Source organism: Malaclemys terrapin, chromosome 13 (assembly GCF_027887155.1).
Source record: "Malaclemys terrapin pileata isolate rMalTer1 chromosome 13, rMalTer1.hap1, whole genome shotgun sequence".
Classification (NCBI taxonomy): Eukaryota; Metazoa; Chordata; order Testudines; family Emydidae; genus Malaclemys; species Malaclemys terrapin.
The window spans coordinates 40,319,727-40,346,453 of record NC_071517.1 but is presented as its reverse complement, the minus strand read 5'-3'; the positions used below and the strand labels follow the sequence as shown (position 1 = coordinate 40,346,453).

Below are 26,727 nucleotides of genomic sequence, written 5' to 3'. Positions count from 1 at the left end.
TTTACATTTCAAACTCTACTTTATCTAAGGTCGACACACTGTTAAATCTCTCTCTAAAAATTGAATCTCAGTCAATTACATGCAAGTTGCTTAACCCTTTCATGTCATGTGACACAGAAGTTTAGATCCTGTGGGGATTCTTCCATATTTAATGAGGTCAGACCTCCATATGAATCTTTTTCAGCAGTCCAAGCACCTCTGGAGTCTCTCGTGCGTGGATTGCCTGATGTTTAACAAGGTGTGACATCTGTATGAAACTTTTTCCACAATCCAAGCACTTGTGGGGTCTCTCTCCTGTGTGGATTGCCTGATGACGAACTAGGTGTGATGTCTGTATGAAACTTTTCCCACAATACAAGCAATTGTGGGGTCTCTCTCCTGTGTGGATTGCCTGATGTTGAACAATGTGTGACCTTCTTATGAAGCTTTTGCCACAGTCCAAGCACTTGTGGCGTCTCTCTCCTGGATGGATTGCCTGATGACGAGCTAGGTGTGACCTCTGTATGAAACTTTTCCCAGAGTCCAGGCACCTGTGGAGTCTCTCTCCTGTGTGGATTGCCTGATGTTTAACAAGGTTTGACTTTCTTATGAAACTTTTCCCACAGTCCAAACACTTGTGGGGTCTTTCTCCTGTGTGGATTGCCTGATGTTGAACAAGGTTTGACCTGTCTGTGAAACATTTTCCACAGTCCAAGCACTTGTGGGGTTTCTTTCCTGTGTGGATTGCCTGATGTCTAACAAGGTCTGACCTTTGTATGAAACTTTTCCCACAGTCCAAGCACTTGTGGAGTCTTTCTCCTGTGTGGATTGCCTGATGTTTAACAAGGGTTGACCTATCTGTGAAACATTTCCCACAGTCCAAGCACTTGTGGGGTTTCTTTCCCGTGTGGATTGCCTGATGTCTAACAAGGTCTGACCTTTGTATGAAACTTTTCCCACAGTCCAAGCACTTATGTGGTCTCTCCCTTGTGTGGCTTAACTGATGTCTAATTATTTGTGTCTTTGAAATGAAACATTTCCCACACTCAAGGGATTGACAGGTTCTCTCTCCAGTGTGGCTTCTCCCATGCTTATTAAGATCTGAGAGCTTATTGAAGCTTTCCCCATGGTATAAGCATTGAAGGGGTTTCTCTCTACTATGGATCGTCTGAACTGTCACAAGCTGTGATCTCACAATGAATCCTTTCCCACACTGAAGGTAGTGCCAGGGTGTCTCTTCCTTGGGATTTGTCTGCAGTGCTCTGGAATCCTCCTCTCTTCCCTCACCATTAATAGATTCATCCACTTTCTTCCCTCGGTGGTTTCCCAGAAGCCTCTCCGACCTGTGTGAACTTCCCCAGGCTTCTGCCTGCTCTAAGCACTGGGAAAAATTCCCTTCAGCTCTTCCCACAAAGGTCCCCTGCCCTTCCACTTCCCTGGGAACTTCCTCATGAGGACTCCCCTCGTCATTCTCACTCCGTCGCTCAGCATCTGCTGGGAGAGACACAATTCGGACAGGAGTCATTGTGCTGGGGAGAAAGAGGAATAGCACAAAGGGAAAACCCAACCCAAAGACTGAGCAATTGGACTCTGCCTCCACATCCCACCCAATCACTCACAGGGAAGGAAAGCTGGGAAGCAAACTCCTGCAGAGAAGAGGCTGGGTGGAATGGTGTGAGCTATATCTGATGACTGTAGCCCTGTCCTGGCTGAGACCAGGAAGAACTGAGGGTGCTTACTCACACCATATTTTGGGATTCTCAGCTTTTTCATTCATTCCCTAGATTGTTTCTGTGTCAGTCCTCACCTGTATGGGTGCATCTCGGAAGCCTTCTTTCATTGCAGGGCCGGAGATCGGGCACCCATGGCTCTTTCCCTCGTTCCAGCTGGGTGATCAGCTCAGGTTTGGGAATGGGAAATCCTGCGCAGAGAGTGGAATCAGACCAGATCAGGATAAATGGAGCATTGGTGGAGTATTTGTCAGAAAGGACATTCCGTGAGTGGAACCTGTCCCTGTGCTCTGCTGGAGGAACGTGGAATCCAAGAGGACGGGAAAATGGTCACTGAGCCCGCTTGCGCAAAGGAACTTGTCTGGGGACGTGAGTGAAATTATTACTACACCCTCACTAGGCGTTCCCAAGACCTGTGCACTCTGGGGGCCTTACTGACTCACATACAGTTCTGGACTTAAACCCCTTCCTCTTTCTAAACCTGCAGAGCCCAGAGCCCTCCCCATGGCTGGAGCTATTCCCAAGGAGGAAGGTGAACAGGGATTGTGTGTGCAGCGAGAAACAACACAAACAGGACAATGCTGGATTTACGCCCCTTTTGAAAGCTGGAGGGGTGGGGATGGTTTAGCTTGTCCATTGGGTTTTCACACACATGTGGCACTGGAGACGGCACAGAAATGCAAATCTCTCTCACACGGCAGCTGTGCATTATGGAACTCACTCAACTCTGATCTAACTGACTTGGGAAGAACCTGACCAGATTCAGACACGCAGACCCGACGGCTTCTAGTATCTGAGGGTATGGGAATCCCTTACCCAGCGAGGTCACCATCTCGTAGTTCTCCTGCATGACGTCCCTGTAGAGGGCTCTCTGAGTGGGGTCCAGGAGAGCCCCCTGCCCCTGGGTGAAATACACAGCCACCTCCTCGAAGGTCACCGGCATCTGGAACGCAAAAAGCCCCCACTCATTACCTGCTGCTCCAGCAACAATCCCACTAGTCATACGGGAAGAAGAATAAAGAAATGGAAGCTCTGTGAGAGCCAGAGTAGCAGAATCCCACCCCCACCCTGCTCAAAGCAGCCAGGAGGCTTCGGGGGTGGGGAGAAGGTGAGAGCTCCTTTTCCCCCAGAAGACCGAGCAGGGCATGGTCTTCTCATTTCCACACATCTGCCAGCCACAGGCTGATATGGGAAGCAGAGCTCTGAGCCGGGGACAGGGACAGGAATCCCAACAGCTTCCCTTCGTATTTCACAGCAGCCTCAGGCTAGTGGGGTGTAACTCCAGCACTGGGAGCCTTGAAAATGTTCCCAGCCCTGTGCAATCCTGTTTGAGAAATGGGGGAATGTCCCGTCTCCCTTCCCCCATCACCAATGGGCCCGCTCAGAAAATCACACCCTATCTCCTCCCTGCCTCTGCCCAGGAGCTCACTGAAAATCCCCTACCTGAGCTGGCACCATCACAGACATTTCCTTTCCCTGTCTCCTGGAAGAAGGGCCCATCTGGAGTGAAATGTGGACGTGATTCTTCAGCTTGTCGGGGCGATTGGGAAGGTTACAGAAGGGGCTTCAGTCCATGTCATACCCCGATTCCCCCCCAGACTCTTCAGAACCTCCCAGTAACAGTATCTCTGATCCAAATGCTAGGAAAAAAGCAGAACTAAAGAGGCCACTTTGGGGGATTTCTCCACACTGCCGTTTAAACCCCTCTCCCTTAGGAGCAGCAGGAGCTCTCTGATGGCATCACCTAAAAAGAATGAGCCGCCCTGGACTCCCCCAGCAGCCCCCAGGGACGGGCAGGCAGAGGCTGATCCCATTGGCCCATCCACACTCCCTGCCTGCCCAAAGCAGCAGTGACTCCGGTGTGGCTGAGATGTGAATCCTGCCCAGAAATCAGACCAGGGCCCTGGGCGACCCCAAAACTCATGAGACACAGACCCCACCAGCACGGGTGTGTCTGACAATAACACACTGGGAGCAGGGTGTGGGGGGATGGGTTTTTGCCTCTGTCCCCCGCCAGTCTCCCCACACACCCCTTCCCTCGCAGTGCCCCCCACTCACATCTTCCCGCATTCCAGCCCGGGAGTGACGGGGGGGGCGGGTCTCTCTCACCTTCCCTCCGAGCGGGGCCCCCTGGGGCAGGGGCCGGGCCGGGAAGGGGCCTGGCCGGGCTGGGGGCTCTGCCCTGGGAGAGGCTCCTGGGGAGCAGCGGGAAGGGCCCTGCTGGAGATTCCCCTCTCCCGGCTGCAGCCCGGGCTCCGGGCTCCCAGCACCAGCCGCCGGGGCTCGGGGATCTCGCCAGGAGCCTGGAGCCAGAGTCCCCGCAGCGGCTGCGAGTCACTTCGTGCTGCCGGGCCTGTGCCCAGCGATCGCTCCCCCCAGAGCCGCCTCCCAGCTGCTCCTGGGTCCTAGCGATCAACCCATCGCGCTGCAGCATCTCTGTGTCTGACTCCTGTTCCACTCACAGGCTCTATGATCAGAAGGGCCCATCATGAGGATCTAACCCAGGGATTCTCACGACCAAATTTGGTGGCCTCAGAGTGTGGCCAGCAACTCTCACACTTCCCCTATAATCCTAACTAACTTTACGAGAAACCAATAAATATGCACAGAGTTAAGGGGGGAAACGGTCTTACTATTGTAGGGAACTCTTCTGGCTTATACACCACCCTGATAGTATGAAATAGCAAAAGGAGCTGAGTCCTCGCTCCCACTCCCTTTACCTGGAGACCTGCCTGACCTCAAGGACTCCCCTTCCACTCTGGTGTCTGAAACCCCGACAAGGCTGGCCCCAAGATTCCTGCAGGGTCTGCAGCCCAAATTTTGTTGCGATCAGTCAGGACAGAGGCTAGGATGTCGTATCCCCACTCTGGGGTGCTCTCTTCACTCCGGATGAATCCCTGATGTCACCATTCAGCATTGCATAGAGATCAGAAGAAATACGATTTATTAAACAGCAAGTAATAAAAAAAATAAGTAAAAAATGGGAAAGGGGAAAGGAAAACATGATGTCATCCCACGCTGCCCAGGGTCCCCCCTCGCTCTCCCTAGCTGTTCACCACACCCAGCTCCAGACTCAGCAACTCTCTGCATCAGTGCTTCTGCAGTTCTGCCTCCAACCCAGCTCTGTTTGCTCCTCTCCCCTTAGCTCTGCCCTTCTCTGGGAGGCAGCTCCAGCTCATACAGAGAACGGGCACCTGACTCCCTCGTTGGCCTGCCTGCCTCAGGGTTTTCTTTTCTCATTAGCCCTTCCTGTCTTTTGGTACTGGGAGAAGCCAACCAACCCCTCCCACCCCCACTAAGTTTCAGTAATGGGCCAACAGTCATGGGGGTGTAGTAAGATGAGTTCCTGAAATATAAATTCTTGTGTCCAGGCCTAGTCTGAGGCCTGAAGCCTGAACCAAAGTACTTCCAGGCACTGCTAAGCAAAAGCTGGGCTGTGAGCCAGAGGCAGGCCCTGCTCACAGACACTGGCAAGAAGAAGGTTGTTAGAAGCAGGTGCTTATCATATAAGTGCTAATAAGAGGAACTTGTGCCAAGATGGCACCTGCATAGCCCGATACAAGGACATTCCATAGACATAACAAAGAACAGGCAGGTGCATCTTAAAGACAGGACAGCATGATGGCTAGATCTGTATGTCTGGAACAATATGATCAAAGGGGAGACAGCACCCTAATGAGCCAAGAGGCTGTACCTCAATACGTCAGGAGAGATGAGTAATTTGTCCTGTAACTGTATATAAGTAGGTACCGGAGTATGTATTTTTGGCCAGCCGAGGGGGCAGTGGAAAGTCCCACCACTGACTGAGCTGCGTCCATTGCCAGGAGGCACATATTCGTAGATTGTCCTGTAGAGTCTATAGGAAACTATTACTGTGTTTCCTTTGACAATAAACCTGGCTCGGGTTCCTTCATACCTTACTAGAGTGTGCGGTCATTGGGGGTTCTCTCGGGGTCTGCTGTGTCAGCGATCTGCGCAGAGCTGGGGCAGCACTCAGAGGGAACATGCACGCAGCCGACTGTTATCATCATCGAACAAGAGTAGAGCACCACACTGGTAGCTACTGACAACACTGGTGACCCCGACCTCTGATCTGGTGAGTAAGCGAGCTGTCCACTGTAGGAATCGTGATCTAACATGGCAGAAAACCATGAGCTAGGGAACCCCCTTTTCCCCTCCCTTCAAATCCCCATGGAGTTTCATAACTCCTGGATTGCCAGTAAAGGGGGGTCCATATGAATTTAAAAAAGAAATTGGGGAAACATGGACTGGCATATGTAAAGCAATGGCAGAAACAGAAGCTTTAAAGAATAATAATAAAAGTAAAAAAGCAATAATTTTGCAATTAATGTCTATAGCAGTATGATGGCTTAAACAGCACGCCACTATGCTAGCCAGACAGGTAATGGAAAAGACCAGGGAAGTAGAAGAGGTAACTAAAGCTTTGGAGGAAGCAACCCAGGCAGTCGAGCACTGGAAAGCCCAAGCCCTTTTAACAGGGCAACAGGCAGTTCAAACTCATGATATGCTCGAGCAAACACAGCAGGAAAATAAGATATTAGAGATAGCTGTAGAAAACCTGCAAAAGCAAAAGGTACCATCCCCCTTAGCTCAGCAGGCTTCAAGTGCTTTTACTGTACCTGAAGTGTGGGGACAGAAATGGAAACAGGTAGCCCTAGCTAAATTAAAAGATGGGACATGGGACAATTGGAATGGATGCTGCCGTGGGGACATGTGGAATGACCCAGTTGAATTATCCTCTATTGACCCATGGGCAGGGGCTACAGCACCACATCCACCAGCTTATGATGAGAACCAGGTTATGGGCAAACCCTCCCCAAAACCTAGATCAATTCCAGTTAAAACAGGAGAAATGGGAGAAATTGAGGGAGAAACCCTTGCCGAAGAACCGGACCCCAATACTCCGCATACACCCCAATTTACCCTTGATATTACCCCACGCACTGAGGGTCCACTGTCATTGAGGCCATGGAATGCAGTGGAAACGGCAACAAATACTCAGGCTAGGTCTACAATACCCGCCTGAATCGGCGGGTAGAAATCGATCTCTCGGGGATCGAATTATCGCGTCTTACCAGGACGCGACAATCGATCCCCGAATCGACGCTCTTACTCCACCAGCAGAGGTGGGAGTAAGCGCCGTCGACGGGGAGCCGTGGAGGTTGATTTTGCCACCGTCCTCACAGCGGGGTAAGTCGGCTCCGATAGGTCGAATTCAGCTACGCGAAATTTGCGTATCTTAAATCAACGCCCCCCGTAGTGAAGACCTGCCCTAACTGACAATTTAAGAGAACCATGGTCCCGTGGCAATTATGCAGAAAGAGAAATAAATCAGGCACCTAATTATATACAGAGGGAAAGATATCAGGCATCTAAAAGTACATACACACCTCACCCGCCTCGAGTAAGCGGCTTAACTGCCAGACTCGTTGCTTTAAAAATTAATGAGCTAACTGCGGTAGCTGGAGCCATCGGTCCCTCGCCTTCCGAGAATTTTAACGAATTTATGGCATGGCTTCATAAATGCTCATAGTTATTAAAAGCTGTGGGAATTGACATGTTACAGGAACCAATCCTGGTACAAATGCTTTTGGGACCACTGAACTGTTATACCCTTGGTTTTGATGATAATGTTATGCAAATGGTTAAACCTGTAGTTCAAAAGCATTTTAAGCTATCTAGTGAGTTAGCGATACTTAAAGGAATTACAAGAATGCCAGGGGAAGCTCCGGCAAAGCTGGCTGATAGAATAAAAACATACACTAGGTTAACAGCGGCAGCTACAAATCTTGAGGATTTGAAGCAACTTGTGTTAGAGGCAATGCCTTCTGGGGTGTTAGATTGGATGAAGGCTTGGTGCGAGAATGGAGGTAGAGATATACCCTGGAATGAATGGATTGAAAAAGTGGAAACTGCAGTTAAACAATAGGAAGGAACTCCTGTCAATGAGTGGCGATCAGAGTTAGGACAGTGGAAAACAGAGGGTCCTGGATACTCTCCCCGTGGCTGTGGCCGGGGTTGGAGAGGTCACGGAATGAAAAAAGGCAGAGGAAGAAATGGAGAGAGTGAACGGGTAGCGCCTGGAGTTTTGAAACAGGAGAACTTAGATCTTAAGGGAGAGATTGGGAAGTTGTGGGCACAGTTGCAGGCATGTATGATTGGCAAGGAGTCTCGAAAGGAGGAAGATAAGACAGGGATGAAGGTAGCTCAGGCGACGGTCTTGGCATCTGGATTGAATGACCCGATTGTCACTAATTCAACAGAACAGGACAGCCCTCCCTGTAACTCGGAATGCATTTTCCAGCAACCCATGACAATAGATGTCTGGGGACGCCCCCACTTAAGCATCCGAGTTGGGGATGGGCTTGTAGATTTTCTGTTGGACACAGGCTGGAATTCCAATAGTAAAAGATTAATTTAATGTATATCCAATCAGGGATTCCATTCAGATCCAGGGCATATCAGGAACTAAGCAAACATATAATGTTAAAACCCTCCCTCTCCAGTTTGGTGTACATACCATTCAGGAAAAGTGTGCTATCCAGGGCCAGCTCCAGGCACCAGCCCACCAAGCTTGTGCTTGGGGCGGCACCTTGAGGGAGGTGGCACAGTGCGGTGATCCGGCTCCAGCCACCAGGGAGAGCGGAGCCGCAGTGGGCTCGTCGCCCTCCTCCGGTGCTCTGGCTGCCGAGGAGAGTGGAGCTGCGGCGGGCTCGCCGCCCTCCCCACTGGCACTCCGGCCGCCGGGGAGAGCGGAGCCGCAGTGGGCTCGCCGCCCTCCCCCCGGCGCTCTGGCCGCCAGGGAGAGTGGAGCTACGGCGGGCTCGCCGCCCTCCCCCCTGGCGCTCCGGCCGGTCGGGGAGAGCGGAGTCCCGGCCGGGCTCTCCGCCCTCCCCCCGGCACTCTGGCCGCCGGGGAGAGCGGAGCCACGGCCGGGCTCGGCACCCTCCCCTGCCGTGCTCGGGGGGTGGGCAGCGGGAGGCTTTTTTGCCTGGGGTGGCAAAAAAGCCAGAGCCGGCCCTGGTGCTATCGCAGGGAGAGAAAACTTAATTGGAGCAGAAACTATTAAGTGACTGGGATTAATTCTAGATTTTCCAAATATGTGTATTAGACAAACTCTCACTATAACCGAGGATTCAAATGACACTAACTTGATCCCTATGGGGCTTGCTACGCAGACAGTAAAAGCAATAAACTCTAAACAGCCAACTCCTTCGCCGAAAGGCTGGGAAGGTTGGTGGGCTGAGATTCAAGCCATCTGGGCAGCAGACTCCCTAGATACGGGGAAAATGCAGATCTCCGTCACTTTAGAAGGTGATACACCCACATACATAAAACAATACCCAATCCCTCAGGAAGCACAAGAATCTTGAAGACAAGTAATAGAAGAATTGGAAAAACGAAAATTGATTAGAAGGTGTTCGGCACCTAATGCAGAACCAATCTGGCCAGTTAGAAAACCTGATGGAACATGGAGATTAACTATTGACTATCGGGGGTTAAACAGTACTGCCAAAACGAGGAGCACCAGTGGTGGCTGCCTACCCAGAACTATTGGCGGTGGTAACCCCTGATTTGAAGTGATTCTCAGTACTCGATGTGGCAAATGGCTTTTGGAGTTTACCTTTAAACCCAGAGTCCCAATACAGAACAGCTTTTGTGTTCCAGGGTGTACAATACTGTTGGAATGTTTTGCCTATGGGGTACTGTGACGCACCCACAATATTTCATACTGTAGTGAGAAATATGCTAGAAAAGGAGGAATTGTTACAAAAGGGAAGAATAGTCCAGTATGTAGAGGACATTTTAATAGTCAGTGAAACAGAGCAAGAACACGAAGCGTTAATGCAGCGGTTGCTGACTAGCTGCAGAAAGTAGGGCTTGAAACTTAACCCCTCTAAATCCCAGCTCAAACAAAGAGAAGTGCAATACCTTGGAATTCGGCTCAGTGCAGGGGGAAGATCTGTAGATAAGGAAAGGTTAAGTGTATCGTTAACCTCCCTATGCCAGTGGATACTAAATCTTTGCAGTCTTTCTTGGGACTCACTAACTTCTGCAGAGAATTTATGGTTGGTTATGCAGAGAAAGCAGGTGCTCTGTACGACGTATTTAAAAGACCACAGTGGACTTGGACAGAGGAGGCAACTAACGCATGGGAAAGCCTGAAAAAAGGGTTAATGGAAGCACCTACCTTAGCCGCCCCTAATAACGAATTCCCCTTTGTTTTGTACCCTAGCGTTAAGAATTTCTGTATTGTTAGTGTGCTTACACAGGATACTGGTGCTGGGGAAAGACCTGTAGCTTAGTATAGTAGAGCATTAACAGCTCCAGAAAACAAACTGGGAATCTGTGAGCAAACTGCCCTAGCTGCATACCGGACACTACAAAAAGCTCAGGCAATCATCGGAGCAAGCAAGGTGATTGTAAAAAGTCACCATGCACTGGGAAAACTACTCAGTAAGGAAAATCTGTCTAAAGGACATGTGAGAGTAGATCAAGCCATTCAGTGGGTCTTTGCTCTCATGTCCGAAAATGCGCAATTAGTCCCGCTAAAAGAACCTGAAATATCTGTATGGGGACTGACTATAAACGGTCGAGAACATGTCTGTGAACCCCAGCAAGAATCCAAAACACACCCTATTTTTAAAGCAACCCCAAGTGAACAGGTGATTGGGAAAACAATTTGGTTTGTAGACGGTAGTTCTTATTATACCGGAGGAGAGCGAGTTACTGGCTTTGCAGGGATATGTTTAACTGGAGACCTGCAGACAGTTAACTCTTTCCAGTACAAACTGACTAAAGGAGGAACACGGTCTGCAGAAGGGTCAGCAGTTTTAGAAGTCTTAGCCAGAATGAAAGATAAACAAACAGAAATAATAATAGGAACCGATTCAGATTATGTTTACAAGGGAACCACTATTTATTTGCCACGGTGGAATAGTATAGGTTTTACAGGAACCGATAGATCTGAAATTAAACACAAACTTTTGTGGCAGCAAATGGAAAAATTGGCAGGGCAGTATCAGAGGATCCGGATGGTTAAAATAAAAGCCCATAGAGGAAAGGATCCCTTACAGTGGGGAAATGAACAAGCAGATAAATTGGCTAAAGAAACAGCCCTTATTGGAACATTGTGGGAGCCGACTCCCGTAGCAGTAACCACGTGGGCACAAGCAAAGCAAAAACAAGAATTTGAAGGAAACAACCAGAAAGAGATTCAGCTTTTACAGGACTTGCAGGCAAAAGATGACATGATACTGCAATGGATAAGGGAATGTCCCTCGCAGTGGCAGAGTGTCCCGTTAAGAAAGGAGGGAGATTTGATTCTGGCAAAACCAGAAAATGAATGGTTTTTAGTAATCCCTCAGCAAATGCAGTACCTCCTTTTAGGATGGGTACATGGTTCAACTGTGGGAGGTCACCCGAAACAGGAAGAGGCATTGGAAAAACTTAAAAAATTAGGGTGGTGGCCAGCAATGAAAGAGGATTTAAACCTGCATATTCATGGCTGTTTGATATGTGGTAAGCAAGACCCTGCTAGAAGGAAAAGACGTGGAGAGTTAATGCACCAAGCGTTAAAGGGACCCCTCCAATGCTTACAGGTGGACTTTGTAGGGCCCTTGCCTATCACCCCTAGAAAAAACAGATTATTGTTTATGATTGTGGATAGCTTCAGTAAGTAGGTGGAAGCATTTCGGACTAGAAAAGAGACCAACTGGGCTGCAGCAAAAATGTTAATAACTGAAATTTTTCCAAGATGGGGATTGCCACATAGCATTGATTCTGATAATGGCCCCGCTTTTATCGGACAGGTGTACCGAAGTATGGGTACCTGGGCCGGTATTCCCCTACCGCTACACATCCCCTACCACCCTCAAGCTGGGGGACAGGTGGAAAGGATGAATAAATCTCTAAAAATTGAACTGTCTAAAGTGTGTAATGAACTGGGAACAAATTGGGACATGGGACATGTGGGTTCTGATGAGGATCCGAAGCCGACCAAATTGCATGACAGGATTTAGCCCTTATGAGACCCTTTTTAGTAGACCTATGCCCGGTTGGGAAAACTTGCTGTACCCCCCAGATTGGGAGACACGTACAGCATTGGCAACCACCACCTGGATGAATAGCTTTAAATACTGGCTGGGCACAGCTCAGGGAGCAGCCGCAGCACAACAAGCTGCAGAACAGCAAAAAATGAATCAGGTATTTGAGGAAAACAGTGGTAAATCGGAAGCCATGTTATGGTTAAAGCTGAACCGGCTCCCAAGAAAAAATGTCCTGAAGTAGAATGGTCAGGCCCCTGGCCCATCCGAGAGAAATTAGGGCCCTCCCTGTACTTGGTCCAAACCAAGGAACAACCTCGGTGGAAGCATGCCATGCAATTGAAGGAATATAAGGGTTAAACATGCATATTACATGTCTGTGATTGTTTTACAGAAAAATACACAGGATAAACAATTAAGGTAAGCACAATGGAAACCTTCCAGATGAACAATGGAAATGTTATAAGCTTTAATCTTCGGGCCCCTTCTGCACCCCATTTATTACTGTATTATACCTGGGGTCAGTTAAAGCGATTTGAAATGTCTAGGCCTTACCCTGTCAGACAGTTGAGGGCAAAAGGACAATTTACATGGGGTATTAGAAATGTAATCACCATTTGGTGGAATGACAAAGATACTTCCTTGTGGATCCTGGAACAGGTTGGAAAACAGCCTTTGTGGATGCTGGGACCAGGAATCTCCTGGGCCAATAACACACCCACCGTTCCTTTGGGAACAAGATTCTGTTTATAGTCCCCCAAACTGATCAAATGATTCTGCAAATATTGAATCAGGATTACATTGCCGGGGAGCAGTCCAATAGGAAACCACAGTGGGACGAATAAAGATATACCCTAGTCCTGCAACCATGCAATTCTAATATTGTTGCTGCTACCTGTATGCCTGCTGCTTTAAAAAAAATATTATTAACTACACATTTACCCATAGGGGAGAGAGGCGAGTGTGACTTTATATTTTTGCAGGATATGATGCCAATTTGGACATGGATCTTGTTGAGTGTCCTGGTGGTGACCCACAGCGTGAAGGGATTGATTGACGTTACAGAGATCAACCGAACACATTTGGTGACTAGAACCTTTTGGACAGAAACTGGTAACAACACCACAAGATGGGATGCCGTAAAGCAGGAGCAGCCTACCGGAACTGTTTTAAAAGTAGTATGTGAAACTGAAGGAAGGTGCCAAAAGGAAAACATCCTCAGGGTGTCACCCTTTGAGATTTTGATGACTTGGGGGTGGACTGTTGGAAACCGCCGTGAGACTGAATGTTTTTCCTGTCCCAGAAGTCGTGAGTGCCCGATGACGGATTGAAAAAGAACTAAGTCTGAGTATCAGAGGGGTAGCCGTGTTAGTCTGAATCTGTAAAAAGCAACAGAGGGTCCTGTGGCACCTTTAAGACTAACAGAAGTATTGGGAGCATAAGCTTTCGTGGGTAAGAACCTCAGAGGGGGAATATGTATGTTGCTGGAAGGTGGATAGTATTGTTAATTGTAATCAGGCTATCGTTATCACTGCACTTCCTCACCCAGGCTCCATTAATACTCTTAACCATAGCTCATCACATAAACATGTGCACATACAAAGTAAGAAAAAGAAACGAGCCACTCCAAAGAGGGAGCGTGCTCTAGTGGCACCAAGGCGAATGCTGGAGCGATATCTCACAGGAATGGTGGGAGAGGATCTGACTCTGGGGTGTGTTGTCCAAACACATCAACTCGAAACTGACGCAATAGACTTGGACTGGTTTCGAGAAACAGACACCGTTATTAGTTATATAGAGGGAAATGTAACAACATATGGAGATTGGACTGGCAGGGTGGAATTTGTTGAGTTGCAGAATAAGTGGAGTGCGTCTATTCGCATTCGTAACATTCAAGAAAAAGATACAGGAACATATACAGGGACTTGGTCTATAACCCCAAGCACCAGTAAATGTATCTAGCATGTGCAGGTCTGTGAAGAGGTCTGTCTAACACCAATCCCAACACCACCTCCTCCCATCCCTCCACACATTGACCCTACTCAAAGGAGTGGATGTCCCACCATGCAGCCATGGCCTAGCTCAGGTATCTTCCTACACCCTACTGCAGAATATATGGTAGAAAATGTAGGATGGGTTTATGTGCCACTGACACTTAATTTTGGCAGTATGACCATGCCAAGGCAGTGCCCCAAACCTTATAAAGATTGGTTTAATTCAGAAGTAGAAAGGCAATTGCAATTTTGGAAGGGAAGGACAGGCAGGGCAGAAAAGGTGGGGGAGGTGTATGTATGTAAGAGAGGAGCATGACTGCTTAGAGCTGCGGTATGAAACTGCAGAAAAACCTGAGAGTATCTGGATTAAGTTTAGAAGTGTGAGCAACAAGGGTGATGTTGTGGTGGGAGTCTGCTATAGACCACCAGACCAGGGGGATGAATTGACTATAAGGTGGATAGAAAGCTGGCTAGATCGTCAGGTTCAACGGGTAGTGATCAATGGCTCCAGGTCTAGTTGGCAGCCGGTTTCAAGTGGAGTGCCCCAGGGGTCGGTCCTGGGGCTGGTTTTGTTCAATATCTTCATTAATGATCTGGAGGATGGCGTGGACTGCACTCTCAGCAAGTTTGCAGATGACACTAAACTGGGAGGAGTGGTAGATACGCTGGAGGGTAGGGACCTAGACAAATGAGAGGACTGGGCCAAAAGAAACCGAATGAGGTTCAACAAGGACAAGTGCAGTGTGCTGCACTTAGGATGGAGGAATCCCATGCACTGTTACAGACTAGGGACCGAATGGCTAGGAAGCAGTTCTGCAGAAAAGGACCTAGGAGTTACAGTGGACGAGTGTGGTGAAGCACTGGAATGCGTTACCTAGGGAGGTGGTGGAATCTCCTTCCTTAGAGGTTTTTAAGGTCAGGCTTGACAAAGCCCTGGCTGGGATGATTTAGGTGGGAATTGGTCCTGCTTTGAGCAGGGGGTTGGACTAGATGACCTCCTGAGGTCCCTTCCAACCCTGATATTCTATGATTCTATGATTCCTCGGGAATTTCAAAAATCCCCTTCCTGTTTGCTCAGCCTGGCATGGCGTGGAGTGCTATCAGCGAATCTTTCCAGGTGACCATGCCTCCACGCGCCAAGCGAGCCCCAGCATGGAGCAATGGCGAGTTGCTGGACCCCATCAGTGTTTCGGGGGAGGAAGCTGTCCAGTCCCAGCTGCGCTCCAGCCGTAGGAATTACGATACCTTCGGGAAGGTATCAAAGGACATGATGGAAAGGGGCCATGACTGGGATGCCCTACAGTGCAGGATTAAGGTGAAGGAGTTGCGAGGCGCCTACCGCAAAGCCCGCAATGCAAATGGCCGCTAGGGTGCTCCCCCCACGACCTGCCGATTCTACAAAGAGCTGGATGCGATACTTGGGGTTAACCCCACCTCCACTCCGAGCACCACCATGGACATTTCAGAGCCGGTGTGGAGGGGTGAGGAGGAGGAGGAGGGAAACGGGAGTGAGGGTGTTGGGCCAGATGAAGACACTACTGAATCCCTGGAGCCATGCTGCCAGGGGCTCTTCTCGAGCCAGGAGGAAGGTAGCCAGTCGCAGCGGCCGGTACTTGGCGGAGAACAAACAGAAGAGCAGGTTCCCGGTAAGTGTTTACTTTTTCGGGAAGCAATTTTTTCAGTGCAGGCTCTTTGGGAGAGGAGGGTTAGGCATGCATGCCTAGATGCGGAATAGTGCATTGATGTGGTTTATCACATCGCCGTAATTGGCCTCAGTAATCTCCTCGAATGTCTCATCCAGAACGTGTGCAATGCGCTTGCGCAGGTTTATCGGGAGAGCCACCATGATCCTTGTCCCAGCCAGATTAACATGTCCGCGCCACTGTGCCGCGAGGGACGGGGGGACCATTCCTGCACACTGGGAAGCTGCCTGTGGGCCAGGGCGGAAGCTGCATTGCAGTAGAAGACCCTCCCTTGCTTCCCAGGTCACCCTCAGCAGCGAGATATCCTCCAGGACGCACTCCTGTGGAAAATGTGTTCAGTGTAGGTGCCCCCTGAAGCTGTTGGCTCTCCCCAAGGCACAGAAACCCAGAGGACAGTGCAGCCCAGCCCTGAAACAATCAGTCCCCCTTACTCACTATTGTGAGGTTCCCGTGGGATGTGTGTGCTCTGTTTGGGATGGGAAAATTATGCTCTTGTGTGACCCTGTGTGTTTTATACTCCTTAAGTGCGGGGGAAATCATTACTCTGTCTGGTATAAACAATGCTGCCTCTGTTAAATGTTGCATTTTGCCTATACAGCTGCAACAACCTTGAGACCTCAGCCGTCCCTCTTATTACCTAGTCAGAGACTGCAAAGACTCAGGAAGAGACCGTGAAAAAGCAAAGAAGACATGCTGCAAGAAGTGATGTGGCAATCTATTAAAGAGAATGAGAAAGCACAGAACTGGAGGAAGAGAGAAAGCAGGATCCGCCAGGAAAACACAGAGAACCGGCGGCAAAGCACGGAACACTGGCAGCAAAGCACGGATCGGCTCATAAGCATCCTGGAGCGTCAAGCAGACTCTATCCAGGAGCTCGTAGCCGTGACGTGCTGGCGAGACTCGTCAGCATACGCCTCAGCAGTTTGGGCTCCATTTCTCACAAGGAGATAGTGCTGCACAGAAACCGTTGCAAGATGGTGCCAAAGGTGGATGGAAACAAAGGGATTTCTGGGATGCGAAGCTATGCATCACGGGGCATTGGGACAGGACCCAGAATGTCCCACACCCACGCCCCCTTCCCACAACCCACGGCACCAGAATGGGAAGAGGTGCTCTGTAGGATAACTGCCCATAATGCACTGCTCCCAGTGGCGCAGCAAATGCTGCAAATGTGGCCACGACAGTACGCTGGGCAGCTGTCAGTGTGGACAAACTGCAGCGCTTTCCCTACTCAGCTGCACGAAGTTAGGTTTAACTCACAGCGTTGCACAGCTGCAAGTGTAGCCAAGCCCTACTCCAAATCAAAGTCAGTGGAGTTGAGGATGTCGTCTGGTTCCTCTTCTCTGGTTTGCCCTGCTCAGCTTCCCTTTCAGGATCAGGATGATGAAAGCCCAATGGTGCCATGCTGGGTCCCAGGAGACAGCGGGTGTGAGACGTACCCCAGGGTACCATCTGGACTGTTGAACTGCTTAATTCTCCATCCCAGGGCATGGTTTACACTGCTTCCCAGAGTGAATAAAAGTCAATGTTTTTTTTTTTTTTTTAAATCAAGAAAATCATATTTTTGTTATTTAAATCGATTTTTTTGATAATTTTTTTCCTCAAAAACCATTTTATCTAACGATAGTTTTAATTAAGATACATTATAGCTCAAAGATCTCTCATCATGGAATAGGGATTATACATTCTAATTCTATAGTATGAGACAATATAGTCATGTCATGTTTAAGAAAAGTTTTGTAAATGAGTTAATCTAGTTCATGCATTAAGAATCCAGTCTTATGGGGTTCTACAGGCTTCTGTATAGATTACTTAGGTAAATCTTTCTATCTACCCTATGGGACTCAGTGCTCAGTCTAGAAGATACCATTAGAGATGCTAAGTTTTCCAGTTCTCAAACTGTGGCTTTGTGTCTCCAAAGGTAACATACTCGTTAACAGTAAAAATGTTTTAAAATAAATTAATATAACAGACCTCACCTCTATTGTCCCTCTGCAAATCTGTGCACACAGAGTCAATCCCTTACCTCAGAATACTGAACGTTGTTGTTTTAGTTAAATAAAACAATTTAAATGTCTGTGTGGTGATGTTCTCCTCCTAATACAGCATGGCAAGAAAATCCTCCAACTATTAATGATTAACCTGTTGAATTGGAGATACTTCACCTCCTAATGACTTCATAAATATCTGCTTCAATTACCTTTGGTAATGAAATAACCAAACAAACATTCATTGTCTGATATAGCTGTAAAACTCATCTGAAAAGTTTTCAAAATAAATCACTGTTTAAAAATGTATAGTGTGTACCTTCTAAAAATGAAACCTACAGCTATCTCTGCATTGTGAAGAATATGTATTAAGGTTATAACAACCAACAAGAATACATTTTTATGTAGAAAACCATGATTAAATTGAGTCTTCCTGACTAGTGATTTAAATGAAATCCACCCTGCTGCTTCCCTGTGTGAACAACAAACCCCTCCACGCTCTGCTCCCACACAGCCACCAGCATTCAAAGTCACTCCTGGTTGCACTGTACTAAATGCGACTAGCCAGACACTCAGGAACTTACCAATCGACACAGCAACATCAGCAAGTTTTCTACTCCCAGCCTTTCACCCCGGGAATGTGCATCTTGGACTGCTCAGTCTGTTCACTGCGCTGGACAAACTCAGTAATTAGTGAGTCACCACAACAAAGGAGCCTGATTAGGCCACAGCCTTGTTCTCTCCAGTCAAATCCCCCAAACACTTCAGTGAAAACACACAGGTCCAGACAAAACACTAAAACCAGTTTAGCAAGGGGGTTTTCAGGGATTACAAGGGAGAAAGATGTAAAAGTCAGAATGGGTTAAAACTATAAAATTAAAACATGCATTTTAAATCCTAAATATTACCAAACTAAGGAAGATGTGAAGAAAACAGGATTTCCCACCCCACCCGCTGTTGCAGGCAGTTCACAGTTCTTATACCCAGCCTGGATTTCCTTCCAGCCTTGATCCACCCTCCCCAGTCCAAGGCCCCTGTTCCCTTTGAAGCCATCTTGTTCCCTTCTGCAAAGATAGGAGAGGAGAGATAAAAATGGAGGCAATTCTCCCTTGTGCTTTTGGACCACTCTCCTCTTTGAGGTTTGCCCTCCAGCCGGGGGACAGCTGACAAGCAGTCTGTGGCCTAAGTGAGCGTCCAGCCCTCCTTCCGGTGAATTGTAACTGTCTTGTTCCCAGCTCCAGCAGCTGGTGAATGGCCGGCTGAGCAATTACTGCCCACGTAGCACCTAGCTGGTGTGCAGGTGCCATTGTCTCTGAGGAGCTCGTCTGTGGGCGTTTTCCAGCTTTACAGCATGTAACAAACATACAGCAAACTCTCAGAGCTCCATGGACAGTGCTGATAGACAAATTTTAATGGGACAATAATATTCGGTAGGCGATGACCTTCCCTATGATACCTCACAAGACATACTTTGGAGAAGATTTATCATTTTGTAAATGTGATGATCATGAGTGTAGACCAGTGGTTTCATTGCCCTCCCCTTCCCCCCAAATCCCTTCTTTGTGTCTGTGGTCATTTACGCCCCCACCAAAGCACATATATCACCACCCAGCTCTAATGGCAGAGTAGTTGCTTGTGAGACACCCAGCTCTGAAGGCCTCCAATAGCAGCACAGAAGTTAGGGTGGCCACGTGAAAAGTGATATTCCTCAATATAGCTGTTCACAGCAGACTTATCACCCCATTGACAATCTAACTTCTGTGCTGCTGCTCCACCTGGGTTTGAGAACCTGAGCATTTATCCCCACCTCCCAGCTAGGCCTGTTCCTTCTTCATGAGCCCCAGCCAACTGGGGCCGACAGCCAGTGCTCTTTAAAAAAAAACCAAACAACCCACACTGATCATGCCTCCCTTGACACATTCCTGTGCCCCTTTGGGAAGCTCTGGCCACACTTTGAGAATTGCTAGTGTAGAGAGTCACCGTGGGGATTGGTAGCCAAGATGGTAACACCTGCTCCTTTCCATCTCAGGGATCCCCAGAGAAAATGACCGAGCAGCAGAGCAGAAGAGCTCCGATTAACACTAACCTTGCAAAACACATTTTGGTGATTTCAGCTATAAACATTCCCTCTGTCCCTCAGCCCCTACCCCCAGTGAATTCAATGAGACTGAGCTAAAATTGGGCAGGTGGCATGGGCGATGGGTATAATCGCTGAATTATTGATCCCTGATTTAAAAGAATACAGGAACCCTTTGGATAGCTAAACATAGATTACTACACAGTTACCCCTCTTAGAATCATAGACTATCAGGGTTGGAAGGGACCTCAGGGGTCATCTATTCCAACCCCGTGCTTAAAGCACGACTAATCCCCAACTAAATCATCCCAGATAAGGCTTTGTCAAGCCTCACCTTAAATACCTCTAAGGAAGGAGGTTCCACCACCTCCCTAGGTAACCCATTCCAGGGCTTCACCACCCTCCTAATGAAAAAGATTTTCCTAATATCCAAACTAAACTTTCCGCACTGCATCTGGTACCAATGAGAACAGTCTAGATTCATCCTCTTTGGAACCGCCTTTCAGGTAGTTGAAAGCAGCTACCAAATCCCACCTCTTTCTTCTCTTCTGTAGACTAAACAATCCCAGTTATTTCAGCCTCTTCTCATAAGTGCTCCAGACCCCTAATCATTTTTGTTGCCCTCCGCTGGACTCTTTCCATTTTTTTCACATCCTTCTTGTAGTGTGGGGCCCAAAACTGAACACAATACTCCAGATGAAGCCTCACCAATGTCCAATAGAGGGGAACGATCACGTCCCTCAATCTGCTGGCAATGCCCCTACTTATACAGCCCAAAATGCCGTTAGCCTTCTTGGCAACAATGCCACACTGTTGACTTATATCCAACTTCTCATCCACTATAAGCCCTAGGTCCTTTTCTGCAGAACTGCTGCCTAGCCATTTGGTCCCTAGTCTGTAGCAGAGAATGGGATTCTTTCATTATAAGTGCAGGACTCTCCACTTGTCCTTGTTGAACCTCATCAGATTTATTTTGGACCAATCCTCTCATTTGTCTACGTCCCTCTGTATCCTATCCTTACCCTCCAGCGCATCTACCACTCCTCCCAGTTTAGTGTCATCTGCAAACTTCTTGAGGGTGCAGTTCACGTCATCCTCCGGATCATTAATGAAGATACTGAACAAAACCGGCCCCAGGACCGACCCTTGGGGCACTTCACTTGATATCGGCTGCCAACAAGACATGGAGCCATTGATCATAACGCGTTGAGCCCGACGATCTAGCCAGCTTTCTATCCACTTTATGGTCCATTCATCCACCCCATACTTCTTTGACTTGCTGGCAAGAATACTGTAGGAGATCATACCAAAAGCATTGCTAAAGTCAAGGAATAACACATCCACTGCATTTCCCTTCATTCACAGAGCCACTTATCTCATCATAGAAGGCAATTAGGTTACTCAGAAATGACGTGCCCTCTTCTTCCAAGTCTTTAAAATTACACATTTACATTTCAAACTCTCACTTATCTAAGGTGCACACATTTTTAAAATCTCTCTCTAAAAGATGAATCTGAGTCAATTACATACAAGTTGCTTTCATGCCATGTGTCACAGAAGATTAAATCTTTTGTGGATTCTTCCATGTTTAATGAGGTCAGACCTCCGTATGAAACTTTCCCCTAAGTCCAAGCACTTGTGGGGTTTCTCTCCTGTGTGTAATGCCTAATGTTTAACAAGCTTTGACCTCGTTATGAAACATTTCCCACAGTACAAGCACTTGTGAGGTCTCGCTCCTGTGTGGATTGCCTGATGTTCAACAAGCTTTGACTTTTTTATGAAACTTTTTCCACACTCCAAGCACCTCTGGAGTCTCTCCTGTGTGGAGTGCCTGATGTTGAACAAGGTGTGATCTTCTTATGAAACTTTTCCCACAGTCCAAGCACTTGTGGGGTCTCTCTCCTGTGTGGATTGCCTGATGATGAACTAGGTGTGTCCTTTGTATGAAACTTTTCCCACAGTCCAAGCACTTGTGGGGTCTTTCTCCTGTGTGTAATGCCTGATGTTTAACAAGGTACGACCTTCTTATGAAATTTTTCCCACAGTCCAAGCACTTGTGGGGTCTCTCTCCTGTGTGGATTGCCTTATGATGAACTAGGTGTGACCTTTGTATGAAACTTTTCCCACAGTCCAAGCACTTGTGGGGTCTTTCTCCTGTGTGAATTGCCTGATGTTCAATAAGGGTTGACTTTCTTATGAAACTTTTCCCACAGTCGAAGCACTTGTGGGGTTTTTCTCCTGTGTGAATTGCCTCATGTTTAACAAGGTTTGACTTTCTTATGAAACTTTTCCCACAATCCAAGCACTTGTGGGGTCTTTCTCCTGCGTGGATTGCCTGATGTTCAACAAGGGTTGACTTTCTTATGAAACTTTTCCCACAGTCCAAGCACTTGTGGGGTCTTTCTCCTGTGTGGATTGCCTGATGTTTAACAAGGTCTGACCTTTGTATGAAACTTTTCTCACAGTCCAAGCACTTATGGGGTCTCTCCCCTGTGTGGCTTAACTGATATCTAATTATTTGTGTCTTTGAAATTAAACATTTCCCGCACTCGAGGGATTGAGCAGGTTTCTCTCCAGTGTGGCTTGTCCCATGGTTATTAAGATCTGAGAGCTTATTGAAGCTTTCCCCATGGTCCAAGCATTGAAGGGGTTTCTCTCCAGTATGGATTGTCTGATGTGTCACAAACTGTGATCTCAAAATGAATCGTTTCCCACACTGAAGGTAGTGCCAGGGTGTCTCTTCCTTGGGATTTGTCTGCGGCGCTCTGGGATCCTCCTCTCCTCCCCCACTGTTAATAGATTCATCCACTTTCTTCCCTGGGTGGTTTCCCAGAAGCCTCTCTGATCTGTGCCAACTTCCCCAGGCTTCTCCCTGCTCTAAGCACTGGGAAAAATTTCCTTCAGCTCTTCCTGTAAAGGTCCCCTGCGGTTCCACTTCCCCGGGAACTTTCTCATGATGATTCCCCTCCTCATTCTCACTGCCTCTATCAGCACCTGCTGGGAGAGACACAATCCAGACAGGAGTCATTGTGCTGGGGAGAAAGAGGAATAGCACAAAGGGAAAACCCAACACAAACACTGAGCAATTGGACTCCGCCTCCAGATCCCACCCAAACACTCACAGGGAAGGAAAGCTGGGAAGCAAACTTATGCAGATAAGAGGCTGGATGGAATGGCATGAGCTATATCTGATTACTGCAGCCCTGTCCTGGCTGAGATAAGAACTGAGGGAGCTTACTCATATCATATTTTGGGATTCTCAGCTTTTTCCTTCATTCACTAGATGGTTTCTGTGTCAGTCCTCACCTGTACGGGGGGATCTCAGAAGCCTTCTTTCTTTGTAGGCCTGGAGATCGGGCACCCATGGCTCCTCCCCTCGTTCCAGCCGAGCGATCAGCTCAGGTTTAGGAATGGGAAATCCTGTGCAGAGGGTGAAATCAGACCAGATCAGGGTGGAGTATTTGTCAGAAAGGACATTCCGTGAGTGGAACCTGTCCCTGTGCTCTGCTGGAGGAATGTGGAATCCAAGAGGATGTGGAAATGGTAACTGAGCCCCCTCGCACAGAAGAAGTTGTCTGTGGAGGTGAGTTGAATTATTACTACACCCTCACTAGGCGTTCCCAGGATCTGTGCACTCTGGGGGCCTTACCGACTCACACACACCTCTGCACTTAAACCCCTGCCTCTTTCTAAACCTGCAGAGCCCAGAGCCCTCCCCATGGCTGGAGCTATTCCCAAGGAGGGAGGTGAACAGGGATTGTTTGTGCAGCCGAGAAACAACACAGACAGGACAATGCTGGATTTATGCCCCTTTGAAAGCTGGAGGGGTGGGGATGATTTAGCTTGTCCCATTGGGTTTTGACACCCATGTCCCACTGGAAAGGGCATGGAGATGCAAGTCTCTCTCACACGGCAGCTGTGAGTTATGGAACACATTTGCCTCTGATCTAACTGACATGGGAGGAACCTGACCAGATTCAAACACGCAGACCCCACGGCTTCTAGTATCTGAGGGTATGGGAATCCCTTACCCAGCGAGGTCACCATCTCATAGTTCTCCTGCATGACGTCCCTGTAGAGGGCTCTCTGAGCGGGGTCCAGCAGAGCCCCCTGACCCTGGGTGAAATACACAGCCACCTCCTCTAAGGTCACCGGCATCTGGAACACCAAAAGCCCCCACTCAGCACCTGCTGCTCCAGCCACAATCCCACTAGTCATGCAGGAGGAAGGATAAAGAAATGGAAGCTCTGGGAGCGCCAGAGTAGCAGAATCCCACCCTCACCCTGCTTAGAGCAGCCAGGAGGATTCAGGGGATGGGAAGAAGGTGAGAGCTACTTGTCCTCCCCAGGACACAAAGCAGGGCAGGGTCTTCTCATTTCCCACACACCTGCCAGCCACAGGCTGATACGGGAAGCAGAGTTCTAAGACAGGGACAGGAATCCCAACACTTCCCTTCGTATTTCACAGCAGCCTCAGGCTAGTGGGGTCTCACTCCAGCACTGGGAGCCTTGAAAATGTTCCCAGCTCTCTTCAACGGGTTTATATCCTGTTTGAGAAATGGGGGAATGTCCCATCTCCTGTCCCCCATCACCCATGGGCCCACTCTGAAAATCAGCAGGTTTATCACACCTTCTCTCCTCTCTTCCCCTGCCCAGGCGCTCCCTGAAAATCTCCTACCTGAGTTTACAGGTTACAAAAGGGGCTGGAGTCCATGTCACACCCCGGTTCCTCCCCAGACTCTTCAGACCCTCCAAGTAACAGTATCTCTGAGCCATATGCTAGGAAAAAAGGAGCACTAAAGGGGCCACATTAGGGAATTTCCCCACACTGCCATGTAAACTCCTCTCCCTTAGGAGCAGCAGGAGCCCTCTGATGGCATCACCTAAAAAATGAGCTGCCCTGGACTCCCCCAGCAGCCCCCAGGGACAGGCAGGCAGAGGCTGATCCCATTGGCCCATCCACACTCCCTGCCTGCCCAAAGCAGCAGTGACTCCGGTGTGGCTGAGATGTGAATCCTGCCCAGAAATCAGACCAGGGCCCTGGGCGACCCCAAAACTCATGAGACACAGACCCCACCAGCATGGGAGGAACCTGACAATAACACACTGGGAGCAGGGTGTGGGTGTGGGGGCTGGGTTTTGCCTCCGTCCCCCGCAAGTCTTCCCACACACCCCCTTCCCTCACAGTGCCCCCGACTCACATCTTCCCCAATTCCAGCCTCGCTCCCCTCAGCCCCACAATCCCACCGCGTCGCCCCGTGTTCCCTTCAGTGCATCCCCGCCCCCATCCCAGCCTGCCCCCCGCATCCCCAGCGCCCGCCTCCTGCGCCCCCCCCCCAGCCTGCACCTCTTTATCCTCCTCCCCCTGCAGCCCGGGGGTGACGGGGGGGGGGCGGGTCTCTCTCACCTTCCCTCCGAGCGGGGTCCCTCTGGGGCAGGGGCCGGGCCGGGAAGGGCCCTGGCCGGTCTGGGGGCTCTGCCCTGGGAGAGGCTCCTGGGGAGCAGCGGGAAGGGCCCTGCTGGAGATTCCCCTCTCCCGGCTGCAGCCCGGGCTCCGGGCTCCCAGCACCAGCCGCCGGGGCTCGGGGATCTCGCCAGGAGCCTGGAGCCAGAGTCCCCGCAGCGGCTGCGAGTCACTTCCTGCTGCCGGGCCTGAGCCCAGCGATCGCTCCCCCCAGAGCCGCCTCCCAGCTGCTCCTGGGTCCTACCGATCAACTCATCGCGCTGCAGCATCTCTGTGTCCGGCTCCTGTTCCACTCACAGGCTCTACGGTCAGAAGGGTCCATCATGAGCATCTAGCCCAGGGATTCTCACGACCAAATGTGGTGGCCTCAGAGTGTGGCCAGCAACTCTTACTAGTGGCCGCTCTGACACTTTCCCCTATAATCCTAACTAACTTTAGGAGAAACCAAACATATGCACAGAGGTAAGCGGGGGGAAACGGTCTTACTATTGTGGGGAACTTTACTGGTTTATACACCACCCTGATAGTATGGAATAGCAAAAGGAGCTGAGTCCTCGCTCCCACTCCCTTTACCTGGAGACCTGCCTGACCTCGAGGACTCCCTTTCCACTCTGGTGTCTGAAACCCCGACAAGGCTGGCCCCAAGGTTCCTGCGGGGTCTTTATCCCCAATTTTGTTGCGATCACTCAGGACAGAGGCTAGGGTGTTGTATCCCCACTCTGGGGTGCTCTCTTCACTCCGAACGCATCCCTGATGTCACCATTCTGCATTGCATTGAGTTCAGAACAAATACGATTTATTAAACAGCAAGTAATAAAAAAAATTAAGGAAAAAATGGGAAAGGGAAATGGAAAACATGATGTCATCCCACGCTGCCCAGGGTCCCCCCGTTGCTCTCCCCAGCTGCTCACCACACCCAGCTCCAGACTGCTCCAGACCCAGCTTCCCTCTGCATCAGTGCTTCTACTCCTCTGCCTCCAACCCAGCTCTGTCTGCTCCTCTCCCCTTAGCTCTGCCCTTCTCTGGCAGGCAGCTCCTGCTCACACAGGGAACGGGCACCTGACTCCCTCATTGGCCTGCCTGCCCTGTCAACAAGGTTGACCTAGTGCCTTGGCCTCTCTCCATTCGCCCTGGGAACTAGTCTCAGGGTTTTCATTTCTCATTGGCCCTTCCTGTCTTTTGGTACTGGGAGAAGCCAACCAACTCCCCCCCCCCACTAAGTTTCAGTAAGGGGCCAACAGTCATGGGGTCATGCAACTTCATGGTGTGTGTGAGCTCTAAAGCATCCTTCAGGTGAATTATAAATTTCTTTATGCTCCCAATACTTCTGTTAGTCTTAAAGGTGCCACAGGACCCTCTGTTGCTTTTTACAGATTCAGACTAACACGGCTACCCCTCTGATACTTGACACCATGCAAGGCACTTCTTTTAGCCGTATGGAATGGAAATCTATCAACCTCATGAAGAAACTTGCACAAATACAGACAGATATCATCTTCCTTTCCAAATGCAAACGGATGGACATCATACCAAATGGACTGAAGGTGAAAAATCCATTGCTATCTACATACTGCACAGACCACAGTGATAGATTATGCCATATACTATCAAAGAAACTGAGGAACCACCTGATCAGCATCCTATACAGCAAACAGAACAACATCAAGAAAGAGCTCTCCAACCTGGAGATTTTCATAAATAACCAACCCTCCACAAAAATGGACTT

At 49.1% G+C, this 26,727-nt stretch overlaps 2 protein-coding genes across 6 annotated transcripts; both read right to left on the bottom strand.

The window, feature by feature from the left end:
- Positions 1-24,374, bottom strand: LOC128847471 (zinc finger protein OZF-like). 4 transcript variants are annotated; one of them, XM_054046917.1, is made up of 5 exons: positions 3,819-4,037; positions 3,153-3,349; positions 2,526-2,652; positions 1,787-1,900; positions 1-1,473 (listed from the first exon to the last, which is right to left on the bottom strand). In XM_054046917.1, the coding sequence occupies exons 2-5, from the start codon at positions 3,207-3,209 to the stop codon at positions 158-160; spliced, it is 1,614 nt and encodes a 537-aa protein (XP_053902892.1). In that variant the 5' UTR covers positions 3,210-3,349; positions 3,819-4,037; the 3' UTR covers positions 1-157. The 4 variants fall into 4 exon arrangements, with proteins under 4 accessions (XP_053902892.1, XP_053902890.1, XP_053902891.1 ...); XM_054046915.1 differs by lacking the exon at positions 3,819-4,037 and adding an exon at positions 3,768-3,794 and having other exon boundaries at positions 3,153-3,209; XM_054046916.1 differs by lacking the exon at positions 3,819-4,037 and adding an exon at positions 3,768-3,794 and having other exon boundaries at positions 1-1,470; positions 3,153-3,209.
- LOC128847474 (zinc finger protein OZF-like) lies at positions 18,244-23,905 on the bottom strand. Of its 2 annotated transcripts, none has more exons than XM_054046924.1 (3): positions 23,570-23,905; positions 22,845-22,958; positions 18,244-22,532 (listed from the first exon to the last, which is right to left on the bottom strand). In XM_054046924.1, the coding sequence occupies exons 1-3, from the start codon at positions 23,754-23,756 to the stop codon at positions 21,295-21,297; spliced, it is 1,539 nt and encodes a 512-aa protein (XP_053902899.1). In that variant the 5' UTR covers positions 23,757-23,905; the 3' UTR covers positions 18,244-21,294. The 2 variants fall into 2 exon arrangements, with proteins under 2 accessions (XP_053902899.1, XP_053902898.1); XM_054046923.1 differs by having other exon boundaries at positions 18,244-22,535; positions 23,570-23,888.
- Positions 24,375-26,727: the final 2,353 nt, after the last annotated feature.